General features: G+C 39.1%; 1 protein-coding gene and 1 long non-coding RNA gene across 5 annotated transcripts in view; one reads left to right on the forward strand and one right to left on the reverse strand.

Moving 5' to 3' along the window:
* Nucleotides 1–832: 832 nt before the first annotated feature.
* On the reverse strand, nucleotides 833–4,186 carry LOC138742506 (uncharacterized). The gene is made up of 2 exons (XR_011344223.1): nucleotides 3,347–4,186; nucleotides 833–2,674 (listed from the first exon to the last, which is right to left on the reverse strand). It is a non-coding gene; the product is annotated as an uncharacterized lncRNA (long non-coding RNA).
* LOC138742505 (ephrin type-B receptor 3-like) overlaps nucleotides 2,412–22,423 on the forward strand; it is a 97,950-nt gene continuing 77,938 nt past the window's right edge. For all 4 annotated transcript variants that reach the window (XM_069897003.1, XM_069897006.1, XM_069897004.1 and 1 more), the window contains exon 1: nucleotides 2,412–2,556. In XM_069897003.1, the coding sequence (XP_069753104.1) occupies nucleotides 2,502–2,556 (55 nt within the window). In that variant the 5' untranslated portion in view covers nucleotides 2,412–2,501. The remainder of the gene's footprint in view (nucleotides 2,557–22,423) is intronic.

Consider the following 22,423-nt stretch of genomic DNA (forward strand, 5'->3'; position numbering starts at 1 on the left):
CTCTTAGCACTTTGTAGCATTAGATTTTGTTCCTCTCTACAGGCGGGAGTCACTCTGTGAAAACCGATAGCAAACTCACGTGTGATTTTAAAAAAATCTTTCAACTATTCTGGCTGCTTCAAAATCCGAAACATCAATTCAATAGAAGACTCTATTTCCTGCTGTAATCATTTCGAAGAACAATAATTTCCACAGGTTAAATTAAACCTAAAAGTACAAGCCTTAAATGTTTATAGTCTCCAGAAATGCTTCAAGCTGGGAGCAATCTTGTCTACTGGTTTTCACGTAAGAATAGAGAAAAGGAATGAAAATAAATGAGGGAGCCAACTCTTAGCTTCTTCTTTCAAAGCTGTGAAGAAATATTGTTTCGGTCAGTGGAGATGCCTTAATAGGGTTTCAAAAAAAGATGATTTTTTTAAAATTCAAACTTAAACCTGCCGATCTTTGACATAAAAGGCAACAGTCAGACTTGTTTTACTCTGGTAGGTGTTCCGTCAAGATCTCTTTGTAGACAAAATATATTAGAAAAATAAACCAAGCGCGGCTTAACTCTGGGGAATTCTTCATAACTTAAGATCGTCATTTTTGGATTGAGCATCAGTTGCTTGATTTCTAAAACACATCCTGGTTTCAACAATTGATAGGACGAAAAAAAAAACACATGAAGACAATGATTTGTGGAACAAACATTGCAGACAAAGTTTAGGTAGACTCGAACACTTTATACAACAGAGGTGGATGTGACCATTCTGGAACATATTGATAAGACGGACGTTGCTGTGAGCTGTTTATTCAGCCGACTGCACTTAATATAGGACCATTAACCAAACACTTTTAAAACCAAATCCCCATCTTTATTATTTCTATAGACTCCCATTTGTTAGTTACAAAATCAAATGTTTCTTTCTGCTAAAATGCTATTTTCTAGACAGCTTTGACATTTATTTTAAAATTTAAGGTGCTGAGTATTTTTCTCCCTATCTTCAGTCCAGGAGTCACGTCCACGTTGTACGAGTCTGAATCCATTCTTTGCTCAGTTGAGTTTATTATTTAGATGTTCGTATTTGAAGGTCCTTGGAATTGCTGTGAATATTCATTGCATTCAGGAGTGCGTAATGCGATTAACCTTCAACGATCGCAGAGGGCTTGCTGACCATGTATAAGGATTTTGAGACGTCGCAAAACATGTTCTAAATTGTTATTAGGTGATCTATGGAGCTGGTTTGCTTCCGCCCAGCAAACAAGCGCACACACAAAACATGCAAGGAACACGAGCTGAATCGGACAACTGGAACCAACGAAGTGCAAAGCGCGAATTGAAGAGGTGCATTGATCTGTTTCGCAACAAAATAACACCGCAGTCCGGCGCTGCACTCCGAATGTTTCAAACCAAGTCTCCTAATCCATTGTTTTCAGCCAAAATGAGATGTAATACATGAGGGGTTTTTTTTTGTGTTACTTCTAATATATTATCACATAAAGTTTAGGAATATCACAACCAACCAATGTTTAGAAAATATACGCCCTCCCCAGGAAAGGAAATAGTTGAGTTGCCAAAATAATGGCTGACGGAGAACATCAATATTTTAACATACTTGTTAAGCCTATTGTGAACACAGTTCGGTATCAATAACATACGCTAAGTATTCCAGCAAGGTGAACTTATTGGACAACAAAGTTATTTCAAGTTTTATTCTTTATCACATTAAAGACTTGTAATTAAAACGAGCGTCAAAGACCCGCAAGTCTGTTTTGCACCTGAACAGATGTGCCTTCTTTGTTCAAGAAGCACTTTTGTACTTCACAATAATAATAATCTTTAGCTTTGAGGTTAACGATATATAGAATGAACAGAAACAATGCGGCTTCATTTGAATATGAGCTATACCTATGTTTATATAACATTTAACGCTTCATGCTGAATATATGTCTGTGTGTGCGAGAGAGAAAGAGATGTTTAACACTCCACATAAGCGATGTGACAATCTGGCGAAGCAACTAATAGGTTTTGGAGATTCCAAAATTGGTGAGATGCCAACATGACCGACGAGATCGATATACAACTCTCCCTGCGAGATGACCTATTTGTCAATACGTTTTATACATTGTCCCCCCCCCCCCCAAAAAAAAACAAATCAGCAATATCTCTGTGACCTTTAGTGATTTGAAGAGTAAATCAATAAACCAGGGTGAAGCCTTGCAGATTGTTTTTGTTAAAGAGCCCCATTCTCTTCGAGTTCACCAGCGAGCGGGTGCTGAAGGTGTTGGTGTCCGGGAGGAGGCGCTCAGAGCACGCACTCCAAGCCCGGGATCGCCGCCCTGCTCCATCGCTGAGCCTGGTGGGCGGACGGCTTTGTGACTGACAGCCCGATGACTTTCCCAGCAAGCCGCACTCATTCACTCCTGTTTCCTGACGGAGTGCCAGGGCGAGCGAGCAGTGTGAGCTCAGCACTGGACTAAGAGGAGGCGAAGGAGAGGGAAAAGGGGCCAACCTTAACATTATGGATACCTCGGTGCTTTTGTACTTCTTCTTCCCGCTAACGATGGCTGTTGAAGGTAGGACAAGGCTGTCCCTGTTAATCTGTGGCGAAACGCAGCAGTTTTCATGGGATTTATGCAGGGGATGGAGAAGGCATCAAGATCGCGGCAGCTCCGTTCAAGTGTCTGAGCCCATCTGATGGGAAAACAGAATGATCTTGATATTTTGCCGACGTTTAATCCTCTCAACGCAAAGCCAACCACATTGTTATGGACGTAGAGTTCATCTGGAAACAGTTGCTCCATTAAACTTCGTGCTCGTTACTTCGCAGTGGCTGGTTCCCGTATCTTTTACGAGCCGTGCAGTTAACGTTGAACCTAGCGGTACGGGGTGCATTTGAACACTCGGATGAAGCACTCAGAGCAGAAGTTTAGGCTCGACCGGGGTGGGCGGGGGGTCCGGGCTCAGCAACTCATTCCGGGGACCTGCACGGCGAGGGTTGCGGGGGTCGCCCGATGTGCGTGCGGGCGGGTCGAAGATGTTGCGATCACCCCGCCCGTTCCCGTCAGAGGGGCGGCCACCCTTCCACGGGCCGCCGAGCTGTTCGTACCCTCTTACTGTTCATTTCGGGGCAAATCTCAACAAGAGGGCGATTGAAAGGGAGGCTGGAGGGGTTGGGAGCTGGGAAATGCGCGTTTTATTGATCGCCATGCACAATTAGCAACTTTCTCGCGGCGGATGATCAGGAAAATAAAGTTGGGTGACCTCTGATCTGTGGACAAAGTTGAAGTCTCCCCAATCCCATGCGGATTTGAGGACTTTTTGTTTAAAAAATCCGAGTATCAGAATGTCTAGGATTGTACTCACCGATTGCACTCCCAGAAATGTCATTCAGGGTTTGGTATCGTTCTTAAGTTCGTCTCCTGCCGCCTTGTTTTGGAAAACAAGGTAGCTTGGAATCGTATCCACTGGATACAGTTGACCGCCAAACCTACGTTGCCTCTTGGTCACAGAAGGAGGATTCCTGGGCAATTGTGGACGAGCACAGGCATTGCAAGTTGTGCTCATGGTTCGGCGTGAGCGCAGACAAAATGGGTTTTTTTTTCCCAAAAAATCCCCAGAACGATTATTTGCCTTCTAAATGAGGTTCGATAAGGCGCCCAGATTACTGACGATGGCTCCTCTTGACTCGACAAGGTGGAAAAGTTAAAATCAAGTCAGCCTATGGAATTTATAGTCTTGGAGTCACATCGGCTGTCTTTGGTTTTAGATTTTTTTTTGTGGTCGTAACAAGTTTATGTGAAGTTATCTTCTATCAACTCAATGGATTTCGGTCATAGATGACTGGGTGGAATAGAAATTGGCAGATCCGATATCACATTTTCATTTACGTCAAGGAGTAGCAAAACCAAGCTCTTGTAAATAGTTCTGTAACAATACACACAGCGTGCTGGAACCATTGGATAATAAAGCACAATTAGAAATCTCCCCAGGCACGAAATCACAATAGATAGAACCACGCTTCCCACATGTCTGCTGTCATTGAAACCCCGAGAATAGCATGAGCCGGAGAGAGAGAGGGGGACGAGCGGCGGCGGTAACAAAGCGAGGTTGTCTCACTGAGAAAATTGATCAATCCGTCGCTCACCCGCAAGTATTGCCATTATATTTCGCGTGCTAGATTAAGCATCGTTTCTGTTACATGCTGGTCTGGCGAATTGATGCAGCGTTTAGTTTTATTGTCTGATCTTCTCCAAAACTGCATAGAAGCCTGGCTTTCCAGGGCGGATCGTGTCCTTGGATACCTCCAGTGCTGAATTGCCAGGAGGTTCACAGAAAGTCGAGTGTTCAAGCCCCAGCATATCCTTTCCACTTTAAGTTCGCACAAATCGGGCCAACCATTGCAATTTTGGATTCGTGGAGGAGCTCAGCGGATCCATGAAAGGCAAATGGGCAGTCAACGTTTCGGACCGAACCCTTCATCAGAACTGACAAGCGGGCAGAGCCAACTTTCGCATGGGGACCTCACTCCGAGAAGGTCAATCTCCCCCCCTCCCCAAACACTTCTATTTTAGAAACGCTGGCGCAGGAAACACTTAAATCTGATCTTTGTATGTTTCATAACACAGTAGGATTCAAGCTGAGGAATTGTTACTCATGATGACTGATCTTAAATTATATGCAGGCTGACATTGCTTTAATCTTTTGCCGCACTGCATCGAGTAGGGAAACCTGTCTCTAAATATTTTTCAGGGATTTGGATTCTTTTTAAATTTCCGCAAGGCAAGGATCCTAAAATTGACTGCGCCGTCAATTATGACCATTGAGGTTTTAATATTAATTCAAGAACCATAACGTTTCGGTCAAGTCAATAAATTGCTAAATATATACACGGCCAGAAACCAACCCACCCATTACTGAAACATTCCAGCCTTGTCAATAACAGCAATCGCTGAGATCCCACCCACTGGCGGGTCTCTGCCTGGCCGCCCCCCAGCCGCGGAGGTGAGGACGCAGCGAATGATTTGCGAGCTGGAACCAGATTGACAACAACTTTATTGCGGTAGCACCAACGTCACCGGCGAAGATGCATCTTTTGTTGGGCGAAGAGCCGACGAGGGGGGTGGAAGAGGAACGCCGGCGCTTCCGCGGGGCCGAGCCCTGGGCTGCGGTCCGTCTGAGTGCCCGGTGTGGCGGCCCGGGTCAGCCTCTGGTTTCCGCCATCCAGTCCATTCTCTTCGGCCAGACCTGCTCCCGATCTTTCAATGAGGGAGACGGCGGCGAATAATGCAGCCCTCTTCTATTGATCAGCCTGTGCTTGCTGGTTGAGGCATTTGCACACCTTCAGTGGAAAGGAAACAAATCTCCAGATCCTATGAGTGTGATTTTTTAAAAGTTATTTTAATTGTTTTCCTCTTTTATTTTAACCAACGGGCTAGATTTGCAACTCTTGAGAGGACTGTGTGAAGCAGTCTCCAATTATTTATCAACAGCTCATCTTTAATCCCAAACTTTGATCGTATTTTTTATGATGGGGCGCCACGAAGTACATGGTTCCTTGGTTGCAACCTGACACACTTTAACATGACTAAAAATAATATCCTGGAACAACTGGATCTGATGAAAGCTTCTCATTCTTCGTTGACTGTGTCTCATTTCCCACGTGCAAAGCTGTGTCATATGTCTGCACTGTCAATTGCCACACAAGTGAAGTGGAACAGGTCTTTCAGGGTTGCTAGATTGGGCTGGTACTGTGTGCGGACAGATCATGAAAAACAGGGCCACTGCAGAGACTTGCCAGAGGAACAAAAACCGCACTTTCAAGTCGCTTGATCAAATGGCTGAAACCAACAAAATTAATTTCACCTATTTGAGGGTGCCTACTGGGATAGAATTGTTTCATTTTAGGGTGGGGTACAGAAAATAAATGAAATAACCCATGATTGAATGCACTTTTAATTCCTTGGTTTTAATCTTCCCTGGATGTCTTGTTTGGTCTGCTATCAGACAATGTGGACTTGGAATATTTGTTCATGTGAAGGCAGCTGTGTTGAAAACCAGCCCTAAAGTATACACAGAAGAAACCTTGGAGTAGAATGGTGAATTGAATTAATGCACTGAGACCTTGCAGTTTTTAAATCCTGAGGCATGAACTGTCATCAAGAGGGCAGGAAGAGGTCATGAACTCGCTGATAGAAAATCAGAAATAGCTATGGCCCAATACCGAAATGGCTGATTGGGAAAAGGATAGATCCATTGGATTATATTTAAAATGTACGATGAGGTGTGGCAGGAGATGCAGCATTTAAAAATATCGCATTCACTTTTTTCCTCAGTTGTTTCAAAATCTTGCTATTCATTGACTCCAATTTTCATAATTATTTTCTCCATTTAAGTGTTAATGATTTTAATCAGTTTCTGAAATTATTGTTCCTTTTAAACAGGTCATGACAGTGTTTGCATGATCATCTAAAAGTTGGAAGCTGTAAATTAGAGTCAGGGGGGTTGAATAGAACAGGAAAAGGCCCTTCAACTTCAGCTCACCACAACCTTGCCCATCTGCGGATATAGTATTTGCCCACATTAGGCATGTATCATGATATTTTGTGTATTAAAATTCCTGCCCAAATATTGCTTGAATATAGTGATTATATCTGAATCCACCTCCTTGTCTAGCAAATATCAATCTCTCTTTGTGTACATTTAAAAAAAAGCTTTTCGTTAAATCTCCTGTACAAAAATTTCTCACATTAAATCTATGGACTCTTGAATCATGGGCAAAAGATTCTGTTCTCTTATATTTTTAATTACCTCCTTCAGGTCACCCCCTCAACCTCCTCCATTCCAGGGAAAACGAACCAAAACAATTTGAGTAATCAACTAGATGCAAAAGCGCATAGTAAAAGTGTTGTGGGATGGCAGAGTATCAGACATTATGTGAGAGGGTGGGGTGGGGGGGGGGGGAGCTGTAGGTTAGGCAGCTGCAGGCTGTACAAACAATTGAAACAATAGATAAGTTTGTTTTTACATGAAGTGATAGTAATATAAACTATGACCCTCAAATATAATTAAAGATGCAAGACATGGCATTAAAAATCTAGATGAATACTGACATTTGTTGGCTGCTCTGTTGTTCACTAATCTACAGGTTGGTGTCTCTCACCAGCCGGTCAGCCACATCCTCATTTGAAACCGAGCTGGATTCTAACTGTAGGGATGATTCCATAAATGCTTGCACTCACTGAATCACAGTTTCAACATCAATGGAATGAATATTAGAGCGGAGAAGCAAACTTTGATATTGTCACATAGGGTTACCGATCAAGGATGAATTCTAGTAATGGATTTCAAATTTGATAGGTGAAATTCCATGGTAACCCTTGCATACATTACCTTTGCCTTGCTGTGAGGAAAATTACTCTTCTTGGTCTTGAACGTAGTTATTTTTCAAATATATGTTATTAATATGCATATATTTTATTGCTTCTTTCATACTTTGTGTCAATAAACCAAAATGATAAGACAACATACATAAATTTCCTGTACAGTTGCCTTTTTGTTCTAATAGTCAGTTTAAATTGATGTAACTGTTTTGGGTGTATACAAAATACAAGGACATAGTGTAGATAATAAACCTATAAATGTTAGATGAGACGGTAGCACTAGGTAATACTTCGGGATAGATGAGAAGGATTGTGAGAAAATTAATTGTCCTCGGTGCAAGATGTGACTCTTTTTTAAGTAGGCAAATGGATCATGTTTAAACGTCAACTCTGCAGATGCACAAACCAGGGCCTTGATAACACTTCACACAGCCCGCCCGCTCTGCAGACAAGCCTGTGAAAAAAAGTCAATGACTCCCTCTGTCAAGTGCCCTTCGAGACAACAATGAGCATGAGTGTGTGCTTCACTAGGGAAGGGGAGGCACTCCACAGCACTAATGGAGCTTTTGATTCCTCCCTTTGCGGGGCAGTAATTAGTGATCGATGGTGTGTGCAGCTGGCCAGATGTTTTACAGTCTGTTTTGCCTTTTGCTAAACATTCTTAAGCAGCAGGAGTTTGAAGTTAACACAGGACAAATGAACAGAACATTGTGATAGCTTGATTTAAAATACTGAGCAATCAGGAAGTAATTTAATTAAAGAGTAAAATGAAGGACAGCTACAGTGGGGTCTGAAGTGCTGGTCATCTAATTGAAATTCAGTTCAATCACAAGATTGACCTTGAGTTTTATGTTACTGCATAAAAAATTCAAAGAAAAAAATATATGAAGCAGGTCAAGATGAAAAATGGGAAAAGTGTCTAATTATTATAAACTTTAATATCACTGAAAACCACAAGTTTTATTTACCCTACCAGTAGTTGCACTTAATATTTTTGTGGGGGTTATGAAAGTGAATAGAGAAGGTAAATTTGTGACTATCTCTGTACCGACTAAACTTTAGGAGTCAAACCTAAACAACTTCAGTTAGTCGTGGTCAGCAGCCCAGCATTGGATCGGTGTTTTACAATTTAATATTGTACTCTGCATTCTGAACTCTCTAGATGGAGAAAAGTTGTTTTTTGTTGGAATATATTTCTTCCTTTGACCTGTTTCTACATCAGATTGTTGAGACTTGCGACAGTGCCTTGAGCGAAATTTGGTAAAATTTTGATTACAATTCACTATCTACCAACCTCAAACATTAACACAATAAATGCAGTCAATGAACAAGTCTGAAACAACCAGTAATTAGTACAAATGACCATGTTTGAAAACAAATCATACCGATTCATCATTGACCATTTTAGCTTTGAGTCGTAGAATTATTTAGATATTTATTTTCTCTTGAACTGGTGTTGAAAGAACATTTTTTTGTATACCCTTGGTTTGTGTATGTTGTGTTTACATTTTATAGTTTGTGTGAATGCATGAATGAAGTTGGTTTCTGAAAGTTATTGACAGAAGAACCAAAAACTCTGGAACAACAGATTAGAAACTGATGTTTGATTCTAATCATGAGTACCATCCATTGATTCACTGTGCACAGATAAAATGTAGGGATGCTGTTAGTACAATCACACTACCCCAGTTCTGACAAAGGGCCATGAACCTGAAATATTTATATTATTTTTCTCTTCATAGTGTGCTGCTTGACCTGCTGTGTTTTTCCAGCATAAATAAAAAAAATCTTTTTATTTCTATTAATCTTGGTGTCATGATATCCATGTATTATTTCATGTTTGTGTCTGTATGATTTTATATATATTACATGTGTGTGTGTGTGTGTGTGTGTGTGTATGTATTTCTGTATATTTATCTCCCCACCCTGTTGGCCATTCACGTCTTCTCTACAAGCGCGATCTCCAATCATTCCATGTCAACCATAGTGACTGGAAGGGCTTCACAAAAAATTGCACTGCATGGTGTTCCATGATTCGCAGTGGCACATCACAATGTGCCAACAACTACAAAAAGTTCTGTGAGGACAGAAGAGCTACAAGGCACCGTGTTCATCTTTGCTCGCGAAGGGATGGGCCATGATGATGGATATATATATATATAAAAACATGCATACATATATACACACATATATGTATGTGTATGTGTGTATATATATATGTGTGTGTTTGTGTGTGTGTGTTTATGCACATACTGTATATATACAGTACATTGCTCTGTATCAAAATTCTGAATACCAAAATGATTAAAAAACTGAACCTTTTTTAAGCATTGACATGTTGTCACAAGTTGAAAAAAATTTATCACCCAACTTGCCCATGTGGGGCTCTGATGCTCTGTTGGTGCCAGCTTGGTAACAACAGAGCTCAGAACCAGCCAGGAGGACAGATGCTGAACTGCTGAATAATGTTTGCTCAGAGAAACAGGCTGAAACCTTGAGCCATCAATGTCTGGAGGAAGTCAGTGGGTCAGGCAGCGCATGGAGAGAAATTAGGTGCAAGGGGGCTGCTCTTAACCAAAGGGCATAAATCCTGATTGCTCTCGTTTCAAGTCACTCTCTCCCCCTCTCTCTTTCCATTTCTTCTTTACCCTCTGCTGTACTTGGTTTGCAGTCTCCCAGCTGCAAGTGGTCAGTAGAATCCTTTGTTGTCCCAGTATTATCAAGGAGAGTGGCCTCCCAGGAAGGAGGAGGGACCAAAGTCGCGACCAGTGTAGATGGGGAGATGTCGGCGATCGGAGGCAGCGGTGGTGGTGGGGAGATTTCAGGGATTAGTGGTGGCAGCAGTGGGGAGGTGTCGACGACTGGTGACAGCTGATGCGACTGTGCTGTTTTTGGTTTTTTTTAGTTTTGTTCCGATAACTGAAAAAAAAAATCAAAAATCGAACAACGTCTGGTCCCAATCATTTTGGATATGTGGAAATGTGTCATTTTTGCATAAGAAATTGTGCTAAAATGTAGCAGGGGTAGAGAAAAATTAGTAATAAACATAATTTCCTGACAGAAATTTAAAGGGAACAAATGTGGTAAATATTACCAATCTTGTAAATTCTGTATTTAATAAAAATAAGTTGCACAATTAATTATATGGCATTTTGCTTGTATTACAAATAATAGACAAGATGAACATATTATTGCAATCAAAAGTTTGATTTTAATAGATATGTTGGCATCCAAAGACTTCTCACTTTTTTGCAATACATCTTTTTAACCATTGAAGATTTTATTCAGTATCTTGAATTTGGTGGCAAAATATTTTAGAACTATATTCTCAGTTGGCTACAGTTATTTGGTAAATTATCATTCCTGATTTCAGAATTTCATCTATGGTATCGAACTACAATTATTTAAAATAAACCCTTGAAAATGTTGGTGGATGTAGTGTGTTTAAAGTGTCATCTGATAGCAGCAGCAAAATGGCAGTTTTCAAAGGAACCCAGAACAAGTGTCTTTTTTTTAATTTGAATTTTTTGAGTGCTTGTAAAAGTAATCATAACTAGTCAAAGGGTTATTCTTGAATTTTATTTCTAATGGTAAATGCTTATTTTTTTTTAAGGATCCAATTCCATGAAATAATCTCTGGCTCCCTTTTAAGTAGTGCCCACAAAATAAGGGTTTCCAGTTCAAAAAAATATAACATTTTGCTGCTTTACTGAATATTTTCATCTTCCTTTCTCTTCGGTCCTCCAAAAGATACAGTCATTCAGGGTCTTGTAGCTAATGTTACATACTGGAAAAATATTCCCTTGTACAAGTAAATACTAAAATTTGAATGCAGTATTACCCAGATCCCAACTGATCAGAATGCTGATTGAGAGACTTAACTTCAATCCATATGAAAGAGTAAGGGTTTCCTTGATATGAAGCTTTTTGAAAATTAACATATAATTCAACATGAGAAAATGCAGGAACTGATAGTCATGATTTACATATTTTTCAGAAAATAAACATTACCTCATTCAAATTTTGTGAAGTCTGTCCTTCATTACGTTAACCACTGAATGCGCACTGATAAGTACAAAGGCACGTATGTAACTTATCACATCTCAGTGTTGACGATACATGCCGGTTTCTATTTAACCAAACCTCAATTTTTTGAGTAGAAAATTGATAAATGTAAAACAAATCTAATTACATGAATTTCACATACACATGCTGTTAATATAAATTTATAATTAATTTAGTAAAAACTAGCATTTGGTTGAAATTTGAATAGGATCCCAATAGGTTTTTGTTTATTTTCTTACTGCGCCCAGAGGAAAAATAATATTTAGTGATACAGTCTGTGTGTGGAATTGAGATTGGCCATTTAAAATCTATTGTATATCGGATGTGAAATGAAATCTCATACAAACATTAGCAAAGCTTACAAACTACCTGACATGTGACAAATTACCTATTTTATGGAACATTTTGTGCAACGCACTTTGGATATGCTGATTGCCACTTAAATTTCAAGTTATTTTCCTATTAAATAAAAAATTGAAACTGGTATGTAGTATAAAATAAATTAGGCATATCATTGACTTTAAAATCTCAGGATTAGAAATATGATTCTAGTTCTTTGATTAGTTAAATTATCACATATACATTAATTGTAATGTGTGACATGAAGTACATTTTTTACTTGGTACACATCATATAATGTGTGTTATGTAAGGTTTCTTTCTTTGTGAGGCATTATATATGGCAGGCATGTTTTGGTGAATCGAGTGTGGAACACTTGGTAGGGTACATAATGTAAAGTAATTTTTTTGTAGGGTCTGTGATAAAGAAACTAATTACATGAGAACATTGTAAAGAACTTGTGCCAAGAGTATTGTGCTTTTGAAATTTACAACTTCGTCATGTGCTTCACTGGGAAACCCACTGGTAAAACTATCCTAACAGAGGCTGTATTTATTTTAGTGAAAGAATTTTTTAAATGACATTTCCACATTACCATATATACTTTAAATTTTTTGTGAAGTTTGTGCATTCAGAGATAAAACTTCACCAACATTAATGATAGCGAGGTGAGTGAACAGAGTTGAAAATAGTTTACTAAATGGATTGCAATCTTTCAGGAACTGATACTATCTGTGATTTACTGTGAAGTTAAACATTAATGGGTTAAGTGGTCTTTTACTTTGCTGAGAACATAGCATAACCCATGAAGTAAAAACAATTGCAACAGGGTAGGTAGTGGATGTCTGCTAAACCACGGGACTATACTTTTTTTTAAAAGGAAGACACCAAAGATAAGAACAAAGATAATAAAATAACTTTCCAAAGCTCTTGTAAATTGTCTGTGCAACAGCAAATACTGCTGGCCTCTCTCTCGTCCCTAGGCTAAAAAGTGCAAACGTTTTCCAGAAATGTTGCAAAGAAGACAAAAATACATTCAGCAGTCATTGAAAATGTAACTCGTTTTACTCTAAACAAAACATTTTTCTGTGGTTTTTACATAACCTGGTTATTAAACATAGGTACATGAATGGAAGCTATGTAAACTATAAGGTAAGACGTGTGCATTAATAAAACAGTGTAAAGCGTGAGAAAGGGTTTCACAGTACAATTTTGTTTTTGCCTGGGGCACCTCCATGGTCAGGAACTAGTTAGTGATTGTGATTTTCAGAAAGCCAATGCCAAACTTACACAGTAGTCCCTTTGTTACACCATCCACACCATCACCCATACTTAACCAAATTAAGCCAACTCATCCTTTCACATTCTTTAACTGTCTGGCTAGGTTCGAGGCTGCATATTCAAACACTGCAGTCATTTCATGGTTTTGCAGACTAATTACATGTTGGTTATATAGCAAATCTGCCAATTTATGCATTCTAAATACAAACTTTTTGACCTGTTAACATGAACAAGAAGCAGTTAGTTACCTATTACAATTTTATGTCAGCAGGAGCCAGAAAGTGGTTCTGAATACATTTAACCATATTCCAGTTTGCCTGATATTATAATGCAATGGGTAGATATGTTGCAAAACACCCCCCTTTGGTTTGTATTTGATTCCAGATGGAAATTAAAATAAAGTCAGTCATGCCTTTTGGGAAATATTTCCTTTCTACCATTGGTAACTATATTGTAAAGTCTTTGTGAAAAAATAGTCACAGAAAACAACTGCAGTAAAATCCCTTTTATCCGGAATTCAAGCAACCAGCAAAATAATAATCACCAAAAATAAATAGGTAAAACATTCAAAAGTTTAAATTTGGCACCCCTTAGTGGTTAGTTCACCAATCAAGCAACACACAATCTCAAGCAATCGGAAAATATACTTATCCGGCAACTACCAATCCCCATAGATGCTGGTTACCAGGAGTTTACTGTAATTATATAAATACACAGTAGATGTACTTCATTGTAATATGAATAAAGTCTTGGTTTAGAAATTGTTCATTGTCCAATTATTTGCACTTCTGCAATGGTGTTTATAGAGAACAATTGATTATATGTGCTTTAAGATTTATGAATTAATGCTTTAAATGGAGTAGGTGACTGACAATTTGGAGCAAAGATGCATACATCAGAATGCTCTTTATTGACTACAGTTTGGTATTTAACACCATTATCCCCTCAAAACTGATCAGTAAACTCCAAGACCTGGGAGTTAACACCCCACTGTGTAATTGGATCATGGATGTCCTCCCCTCCAGACCACAAGCAGTGAAGATTGGTAAGAACTCCCCCTGCTCTACTCACTTTACATCTATGACTGTGTGGCCCGGTGTGACAATAACACCATCTACAAATTTGTTGTCAATACCACGGTAGTGGGTTGTATAAAGGAAAGGAATGTCAGTGATCATTGGGGTCAGAGGTGGAGAGGGTGAGCAAATTGTGAGTTACCATCTTGGAGGACCCTTCCTGGACCCAACACACTAATGGCATCATGAAGAAAGCACATCAGTGCCTCTACTTGTTCAGGAGTTTGTGGAGGTTTGGTATGACATCAGAACCCTGGCGAATTACTACAAAGGTGTGGTGCATGCATCATGGTCTGGTATGGAAATGCCAATTCCCTTGAGCATAAAGCCTTCCAAAAGGTAGTGGATGCAGCAAAACCCTCCCCACTATTGAGTACATCTACAGGGAGCACTTTTGTCGGACAGCAGAAACAATCATCAAAGACCCTCACCACCCAGCACACTCTCTGTTCTCACTGCTGCCATCTGGAAAGAGGTGTAGATGCCACAAGACTTGCACCACCAGGTTCAGGAATGATTGCTACCCCTCCACCATCAGATTCCTCAATGCCAAACCTAATCAGAGATTCATTTAAGGACTCTCACTTGGGCACTTTATTTATTTTCTTTTTGTTCCCTCTGTATTGCACCCAGTTTGTTTACATTAATTATCTGTCTACAGTTCTTTGTTTGTTTACATGTTTTACGCTGTGTATAGTTTATTTTTTGCACTCCCAATTAGTGGTAATTCTACTGTGCCTGCAGGTAAAAGAATCTCATGGTTGTATGTGATGTCATTTACAGGTATGACAGTAAATCTGAATCTGAGCCCAGGAAATAAGAACCTCATTAAAAAAAATGCAAAGATATTATTCAGAGTATTGGTGCATTGTAGATGGATGGCTACTGTCAACTAAATATTCATATGTTTTTAAAGTTTGTGAAAATTACTAGAAGTTTCTTAAATCTTTTGAGTTTAACATTTATTCTATTCATAGAATTGACCAAAATTCCTTTTCCATACCGAGCAACTTATGTTAGCATCTGTATTCCTTTGTTATGCATTCTTTTCTGTGTTTATTGCAGAAATATATGTTAACACTATTCTTAAAAGAATATTTTTTACATCAGTTTGAATATTTTACTTTTGATATCAGCAACCCAGGGCTTTTCTGAGTGACACAGTGCGTGAATTGTGAACGTGGTTAAGATTGTCAAGATTTCTTTCATTTTAGATCTTAATGATAATCCAAGAGAGACTGATATTAGAGCTGGATTCCATTCTGTGTTCCAAGGAAAACTCGGGTGTTTTACCATATTGGACCACCCAGTTCCTGAATATTCTGCAGCATTTAAAATTTATGGTACTGAAGACATTAACATTTTAAACCAAGTGAAACTAGTTTGCATAAATTAGTGCCAGATAATTAAACTTTTTGTGTGCACAAACAAAACCAATTTGTTTAGGATTCACATGTGTAGCAGTTTAACAAAGTCACGTTTCATGCATGCATTATTCTCACAGTGCAATAACATTTGGTAAAACACAAATCTTCATTTCGGAATTATAAATATATTTTAGAAAATAATATGCTGAAAAACCCAACAGAGATGTGAGGTCTCTCATTTGCTCCTGTTAATGTGCTAAGGCCACTGCATGACTGGACCTTGCTGTGATTTTCATTCTTCTCAGTTGAATTACTGCCCGCTGAGATGTTGCTCAAGTTCTCCTGAACTCTGCGGCATTTTCTTTCATTTGAGTCAAGGCTCACTGCAGATTGGTAGGCAAGGGACAAGCAGGGCAGCCCGCAGCTCATTAGCTGGCAAAATTACCATTTTCACAGTTTTTCCCCCCCTGTTATAATTATTCCCCAAGAATGGGTTTGTATAACTGACTGCACTATAAGTGCAGGAACTGAAACAAAAGGCTGCAGTGGGTGAAAAAAAATCTGCCTTGTGCAATTAACTATCAACTTGCTTTCGGGGGTGGCTGATGCCATCATTGTTAACTCCCCCCCCCCCCCCCCCCCCTGTCAGATCCTTTTGTTCCAGGCTAGTGCATGCCTGAGTCCATTCTCAGAAGTCAATGCAGATTTATTTTCCCTGGTCTATAGTTCTCTTTAGCCTTCATAGAAGTTCATGCCTTATTGTATTCTGTTACGATACACAGAAAACATTAGGGTAGCAGAGGCCACACACAGAATATTGCTTACTGCACATTCTTTCCATGCCCACCCTCAGATACTTTGAAACTGAATAGTTTATGTATTTTCGGCATATTTTAAAATACCGTTGAAGCATTCTGAAGTGTGAATAAGAGGGCCATAGTCGTCACTTCAACTGAATGTGAAATAGGTCCTGCTTTCAATTATTTTAACAAACGTACAGTTAAAGAGAACACTTCAAGTCAGTAAACTAAGCAACTTTAATGCTTCGAATTGAAAAAAAAAGAAAGTAAACTGCGCAATCTTCTAGAAATAAAGACTGCAATGTAGTTTCAAAACCTGCAATCACGATTAACAGTAAATAAGCAAAATAGTAGAACTATTAAGTTTTCTGAACATGTAAGGTCAGTGCTCATCAGATCTGAAACTTGGTGCTTGAAATGTGGGTTAGCCAGGGCCATGTTCAGTTTCTTTAAAACTATTTTACAACGTTTAATTTGTTCAAATTAATGTGCAAAATGCAAGTACGGAATCCTCCTTCACTGATCTCTGTGCCAGTGTTAAAATGGATGTGTTGGCAATATTGACTAATGATCATCAACTGACCACTTATTTTCCTGTTTTTAAATACTACTGGATGCAGTCACGTTGAACTGCTGTCTATATCTGTTAATTTCCTGTGAGAAAGATTTGAGACATGGAGATAATGGCACTTGAACTAGAAATAACTAAATCTGTTCTCCATGGAAGGCATTAAAATAAATTGCAAACAAAACAGAAAGTGCTGGAAAATCACAAGTCAGGTATGGCAAGGGAAACAATGTTTTGGATCTGAGACTTAACTTAAGAAGTGTGAACGAGAGAGATGAAAGTAGGCTTTCATGAGCAGGAAAAATTGGGAAGGGATGTGTGGAACAAAAGGAGTGGTTGTGTTTGGCTGAGTCAAAATGTCATGATGTGATGGCAATGAACACTTTGAGATGGTTAATGGTGGGTGTAGATTGGAAGGCATTGACTATGCCAGTTAAAAGTGACTTCCTTTGTTGCTAGCTTGAAAGGGCCCATGTGCAATGATTAGAACTGCAAAATTGGAGTTATTTTTTTAAAATTATGTTACTAAAGAACCATAGAAAACTACAGTACAGAAACAGGCCCTTTGGCCCTTCTAGAACTATTATTATTCCTAGCCCCACTGACCATCACCCAGTCCAAATCCCACCATACCCCTCCCATCCATGTAACTGCCCAAATTTTTCTTAGGTCAAAATTGACCCTGCTTCCACAAATTTAACTGGCAGCTTTTTCCACTCTATCACCACTCTGCATGGTTTCCTCTAATGTTCCCTTTAAATTGTTCCTCTTTCACTTTTAACCCATGTCCCCTAGTTTTTATTTCACCTAACTTCAGTGGAAAAAACCTGCTTGGATTTATTCTGTCTATACCCATCATAATTTTGTATACCTCCATCAAATCTCCCCTCATTTTTCTGTCCTCCAGGGAATAAAGTTTTAACCTACTTAACCTGTCCCTGTAACTTAGTTCCTCAAGCTTCAGCAACATCTCCTCTGCGCACTTTTCATCTTATTGTTATTCTTCCTGTAGTTGGATGGCCAAAATTGCACACAAATTTGACCCCGCCAATGTCTTATGCAACTTCAACATAATGTTCCAATCTCCATACCCAATACTTTTTTTTTCTTTTAAAAATATTTTTATTGATTTGATAGAGAGAAATATTACATTTTATATTGTCTACATATTATATTAGATGCATAACTTTTCAATAATGCAATACAGAATTTGAATCAGAAGTGATTTATACATCGTCTTGTACATAATGCTCGAATAAAATGGAAATTCCCTTATGAAAACTTCACTGTAATATTGCGACATATTCATTGTTGATTATCTAAATGGACTAAACTCTTCTACTTATAAAGAAACATTTAAAACCTTGCCCCCCCCCCCCACTGCCCAATATTTTGATTTATGAAAGCCAATGTGCCAAAAGCTCTTTTTACAACCTTATCTACCTGTGACGCCACTTAATTGTTTCACTTCCAACAATCAAATACATATCTCAAATATGAATATTTTTGATGGGCCAATAACAGTGTGCAAATGTTCATGTAAAAAAAATCTTGCAAGTCATTTTGCATCTTACAAGTCATTTTGCTGTAGTTACAAAACCAGAACAGAACTAAAGGCAGTATTTTGCTGTCATTTATTTAAACAATGAAATGAATTCATTTAGTATTCATATAATTTGTTTATAAATCAATAATCTGAAATTGAAGACAAAAATTGCATTGATATCAGAATTGATTCATGCATTAACAGCGAGCCATGTGTTAAGTAGCAACTCACGAAGTAGCTCTGTAGTGTTGTCCTACAAAACACCATTTATGAGACAGAAATAGTTCTGTTCATGAAAAGCTGAACAAACTTCTCAGCTGGCTCAGCTATGCCCACAGGCCTTCACACCTGTGTAAAACTTTAAGTGTTCCGAAGCATTCAACCACCAATGAAAGTAACAAAACAATTCAAGTAAAAGCTGTTCAACAAAAAAAATGAACAATATAAAAACATTTTTTTAAATGTGATTGATCTGAAAACATGTAAATAAGTTATTACTTGCCTTGGTGCCAAGGAAGGAATAGATCTTCTGTTCTTATGCAAGGTCTATCCTAGCCTAGGTTCAGCAGACAGCTTAGATTCCCTTGCATGTTATGCTAGGGAAATGCTAGAAGTTTTGGCAGGATTCTATGCATAGCCTGAACAATGAAGTGGAGAAATAACAGGAGAATTGGGCAACCAGCGGAGGATTTTTCAAGTTTATCTGAAAATCTTGATTTATGAGGAGAAATTCCAAAGTGCTAGCTTGCTTTCTTGGCTACTTGAAACACAGAAAAAAACTTCAGATTAAAAATATTGGACCAAGATTGAATTTCTACGTAGTGAGACTATCTGTGGTACATTGGGGATTATACCCAACCATGTTTTAAATGTCCTCTGGCACTTCTGCCAATTTCGGCATGATCCTACTACCAACCATATTATCCCCTATACAATTTTCACAGGGATACGTTTCTCTGAGATTCCCTAGTCTGCTCTTCCCTTCCCACATTCCCTTCCATCTCTGAGGCACTTCATACTGTAACCACTGAAAGTGCATATCTTGTTCCTACATCTCCTCACTCAACTCCATCTAGAACCTCAAACAGACCTTCCAGGTGAGGCAGAGCTTCACATATACATTGTCCAACCTAATCTACTATATTTGGTATACCTGCTTCATCATCATCTAGGTTGGTGAGACCCAACACAAATTGGGTGACTGCTTTGCTGAACACCTTCATTCTCTCTGTCTCAATGAGCTTCCTGCAACCAACTATTTCAACCCCCTCAACCATTCCTACAATGTCACATCTATCTTTGGTCTCATCCATTGACATGGTGAGGCTAAATAAACTTGAGGAGCAACACATTACATTTCTCCAGACTTAACAGCGTGAACATTGATTTTTCTAATTTTAAGTAACCCCCATCCTCATTTGATTCCACCATTCCCATCTCTACCTATTCCTATTTCTTTTCCCTCTCTATAACTTTTCTTCCAAATTTCCTGATATTTCTCCCTCTCCACCTTCTATACCTTCTGCCAATGTTCTAACATCTCTGGACCTCCCTACCCAGTTTCTCCACATCCCCCCGCCCAACACACTTTATAAATCCAATTTAATTATTCTGTCTTAATCTTGATAAAGGATTCAGGCCTGAAGTATTGATCATTTCTATCCATGCATGCTGTCTGACCTGCAGTTCCTTCAACAATCCTTAGTCTGCTCAAGTTTCTAGTATTTGAGCTTTTGTGTTTCTCTTGAGCTTCAAATATGTTGCTTTGTATGGGGGTGAATATTCCTCACACTTCTGATGCATTGCTGCGTTACATAGAGATGGGCTCTGACATTCCTGAATGCAGTGCATGCTGTGGAGTTTCTCCCTTGCACTGGTAAATGAGCCCTAAACTGGATCAGTGATGTGGGAGAAGATGGGGATAACTGCAGCAACATTACACACACGTCTAGCTGGTATCCATAGTGAGTTTGATCCTGATCTTTCACATACAAGGGGGATAAAAAGAAAACGCTTAATTATCTCAATACACCACTAGGGACATTGCTGAATAAATTCAGCCTTGCGTTGAAAGGGAAAGTTTTATTAGTAATTGGTAGAAGTAGGCAGATGAGAAGGGCTCTTCATAATTCAGCCAACAGTCTGTTCATATTCTCCTAACTTTGAAAGGATAAGTGATGCCAGTTCAGAAGGGCATCCAAAACCACATCTCTCCTTCCAGTTGTCAAGAATTTTGCTCTAAAATTTTCAAGCAAAAGGTTTAATTGAAATGTTTCCTCCTCTCGATTTTCATAATGGAAGAGTTAGAATTCATTGGTTGTTGCTGGAATTGGCATGGGAAACTGCCTGAAATATACTTTCTCTTTATAAGCACAGCTTGCATTTGGATGCACAACTTTGACTGAGGAATGTTAGAGCCCATTATTTTTATTGTGTATAAAGGAAGAGTTAGGGAGGTGAACTGTCAGAAAAGACCCTTCCCTCCTCGGGCTTTTAAATGATGTATTTGACCTTCTGTGACAAGAGTGAGGCCCGAATTAGTTTTGGCACTCTCTGCAGATAAATGTGTGGTATTGTTGTTCATTTAATATAGAGGTTCATTGGTGGCATTAACCTACTAAATTTTAAATGGGTAAGTGCTTTTGTTAAAATAGCAAATTAAGGAGATTTTAAAAGTGTCTGAACTGCTGTCTATTAATATTGGCAACAGCTATTATTTCCATAACCAGAGTTTGAAACATGATGATGGATCAATGTGTGCCCCAGTTCCCAAAATACACCCTCAGGAGATGACAATCTGCCAGGCATATTGCAGATGAGAATCTACCCCTGTGGATTTGAATCAGCTTGTTGCCACAGCTGGCTGGAAACCAGACAAGAGGTTGGATACAAGTTCAAACTGAAACATGGAGCATGTGTATTTCCAATCTCTTTGGACCACCTGGATAGATGCGGTTCAATTTCCACCGCACCCACTTCCTGGCTCTCCCTGCAAAGGGAGATAGAAAATTAAAAGTGAGGCACTCGATAAATACAAAGTCCAAGCGCTAGAAATCGGAACAAAGAGAAATGCTGGTAATGCACAGTCGTACAGTTGGTAAACAATCAGCCTGGCTCTGATTATTAATGACCAAAATGTTGACTGTTCTTTGCACAGATATTGAAGGATCCTGTCAGCTCTTCCTCAGCCAGATGGCATATGATACCTTTGCCTAGTTAGTTACTTGAATTATAATATTCATACAGAGAAGCAGTTTGTTTTTAATCACCATGCCTGTTCAATCCCTTGCTGAATTTTACTCTCAGTTTCTCTGTAGTTCTGTTTGTGACTTTAGTAATATAATCCCAGTTACACATTAGTCTGTCTGACCTTGTCATTGCATTTGATTGTCATCTGATTGTACCACCCAGTTGTTTCATTAGGATGCTTAGAATGTAACTGGATAATTGTTCTTACTGGTGTTGCAAGAATGAATTCACAAAAACTCACATGCGTCTCTTGAGTGTACCCAAGTTTACTGTGGATCTGATAATACTCCAAAGTGACCATGGTAATGTAGTGTGCCCTCCTCTGCATCAATGAGACCAGTCAATTGGACGACCACTTTTCCCAGCACTTGCACTTTCATTTTAATTACCTTTCCCATTCCCATACAGACATGTCTGTCATCTGGCTCATCCATTGCTAGTGTGAGGCCAAGCATAAGCTTGAGGAACAGCACTTCATATTTCTGGACAGGCTTAAACCTAACGTCATGAACATCAGTTTTCTTTTCAATTTTAGGTAACCCCTGCCCACCCCCCCCCCCCCCCCACCTTTATATCTCGTTCATCTCCTCTTTACCTACCTCCAAAGTTTAAAAGTGTGCAGTTCTAGTCTCCCTACATGAGAAAGGATAGACTGGCTTTGGGGGCAATGCAGAAGAGATTCACCAGGTTGATTCTTGAAATGAAGGGGTTAACTTATGAGGAGAGATTGAGCAGCCTGGGACTACACTCAGTGGAGTTTGGGAGATCTT

Source organism: Narcine bancroftii, chromosome 9 (genome assembly GCF_036971445.1).
Source record: "Narcine bancroftii isolate sNarBan1 chromosome 9, sNarBan1.hap1, whole genome shotgun sequence".
Taxonomy (NCBI): Eukaryota; Metazoa; Chordata; class Chondrichthyes; order Torpediniformes; family Narcinidae; genus Narcine; species Narcine bancroftii.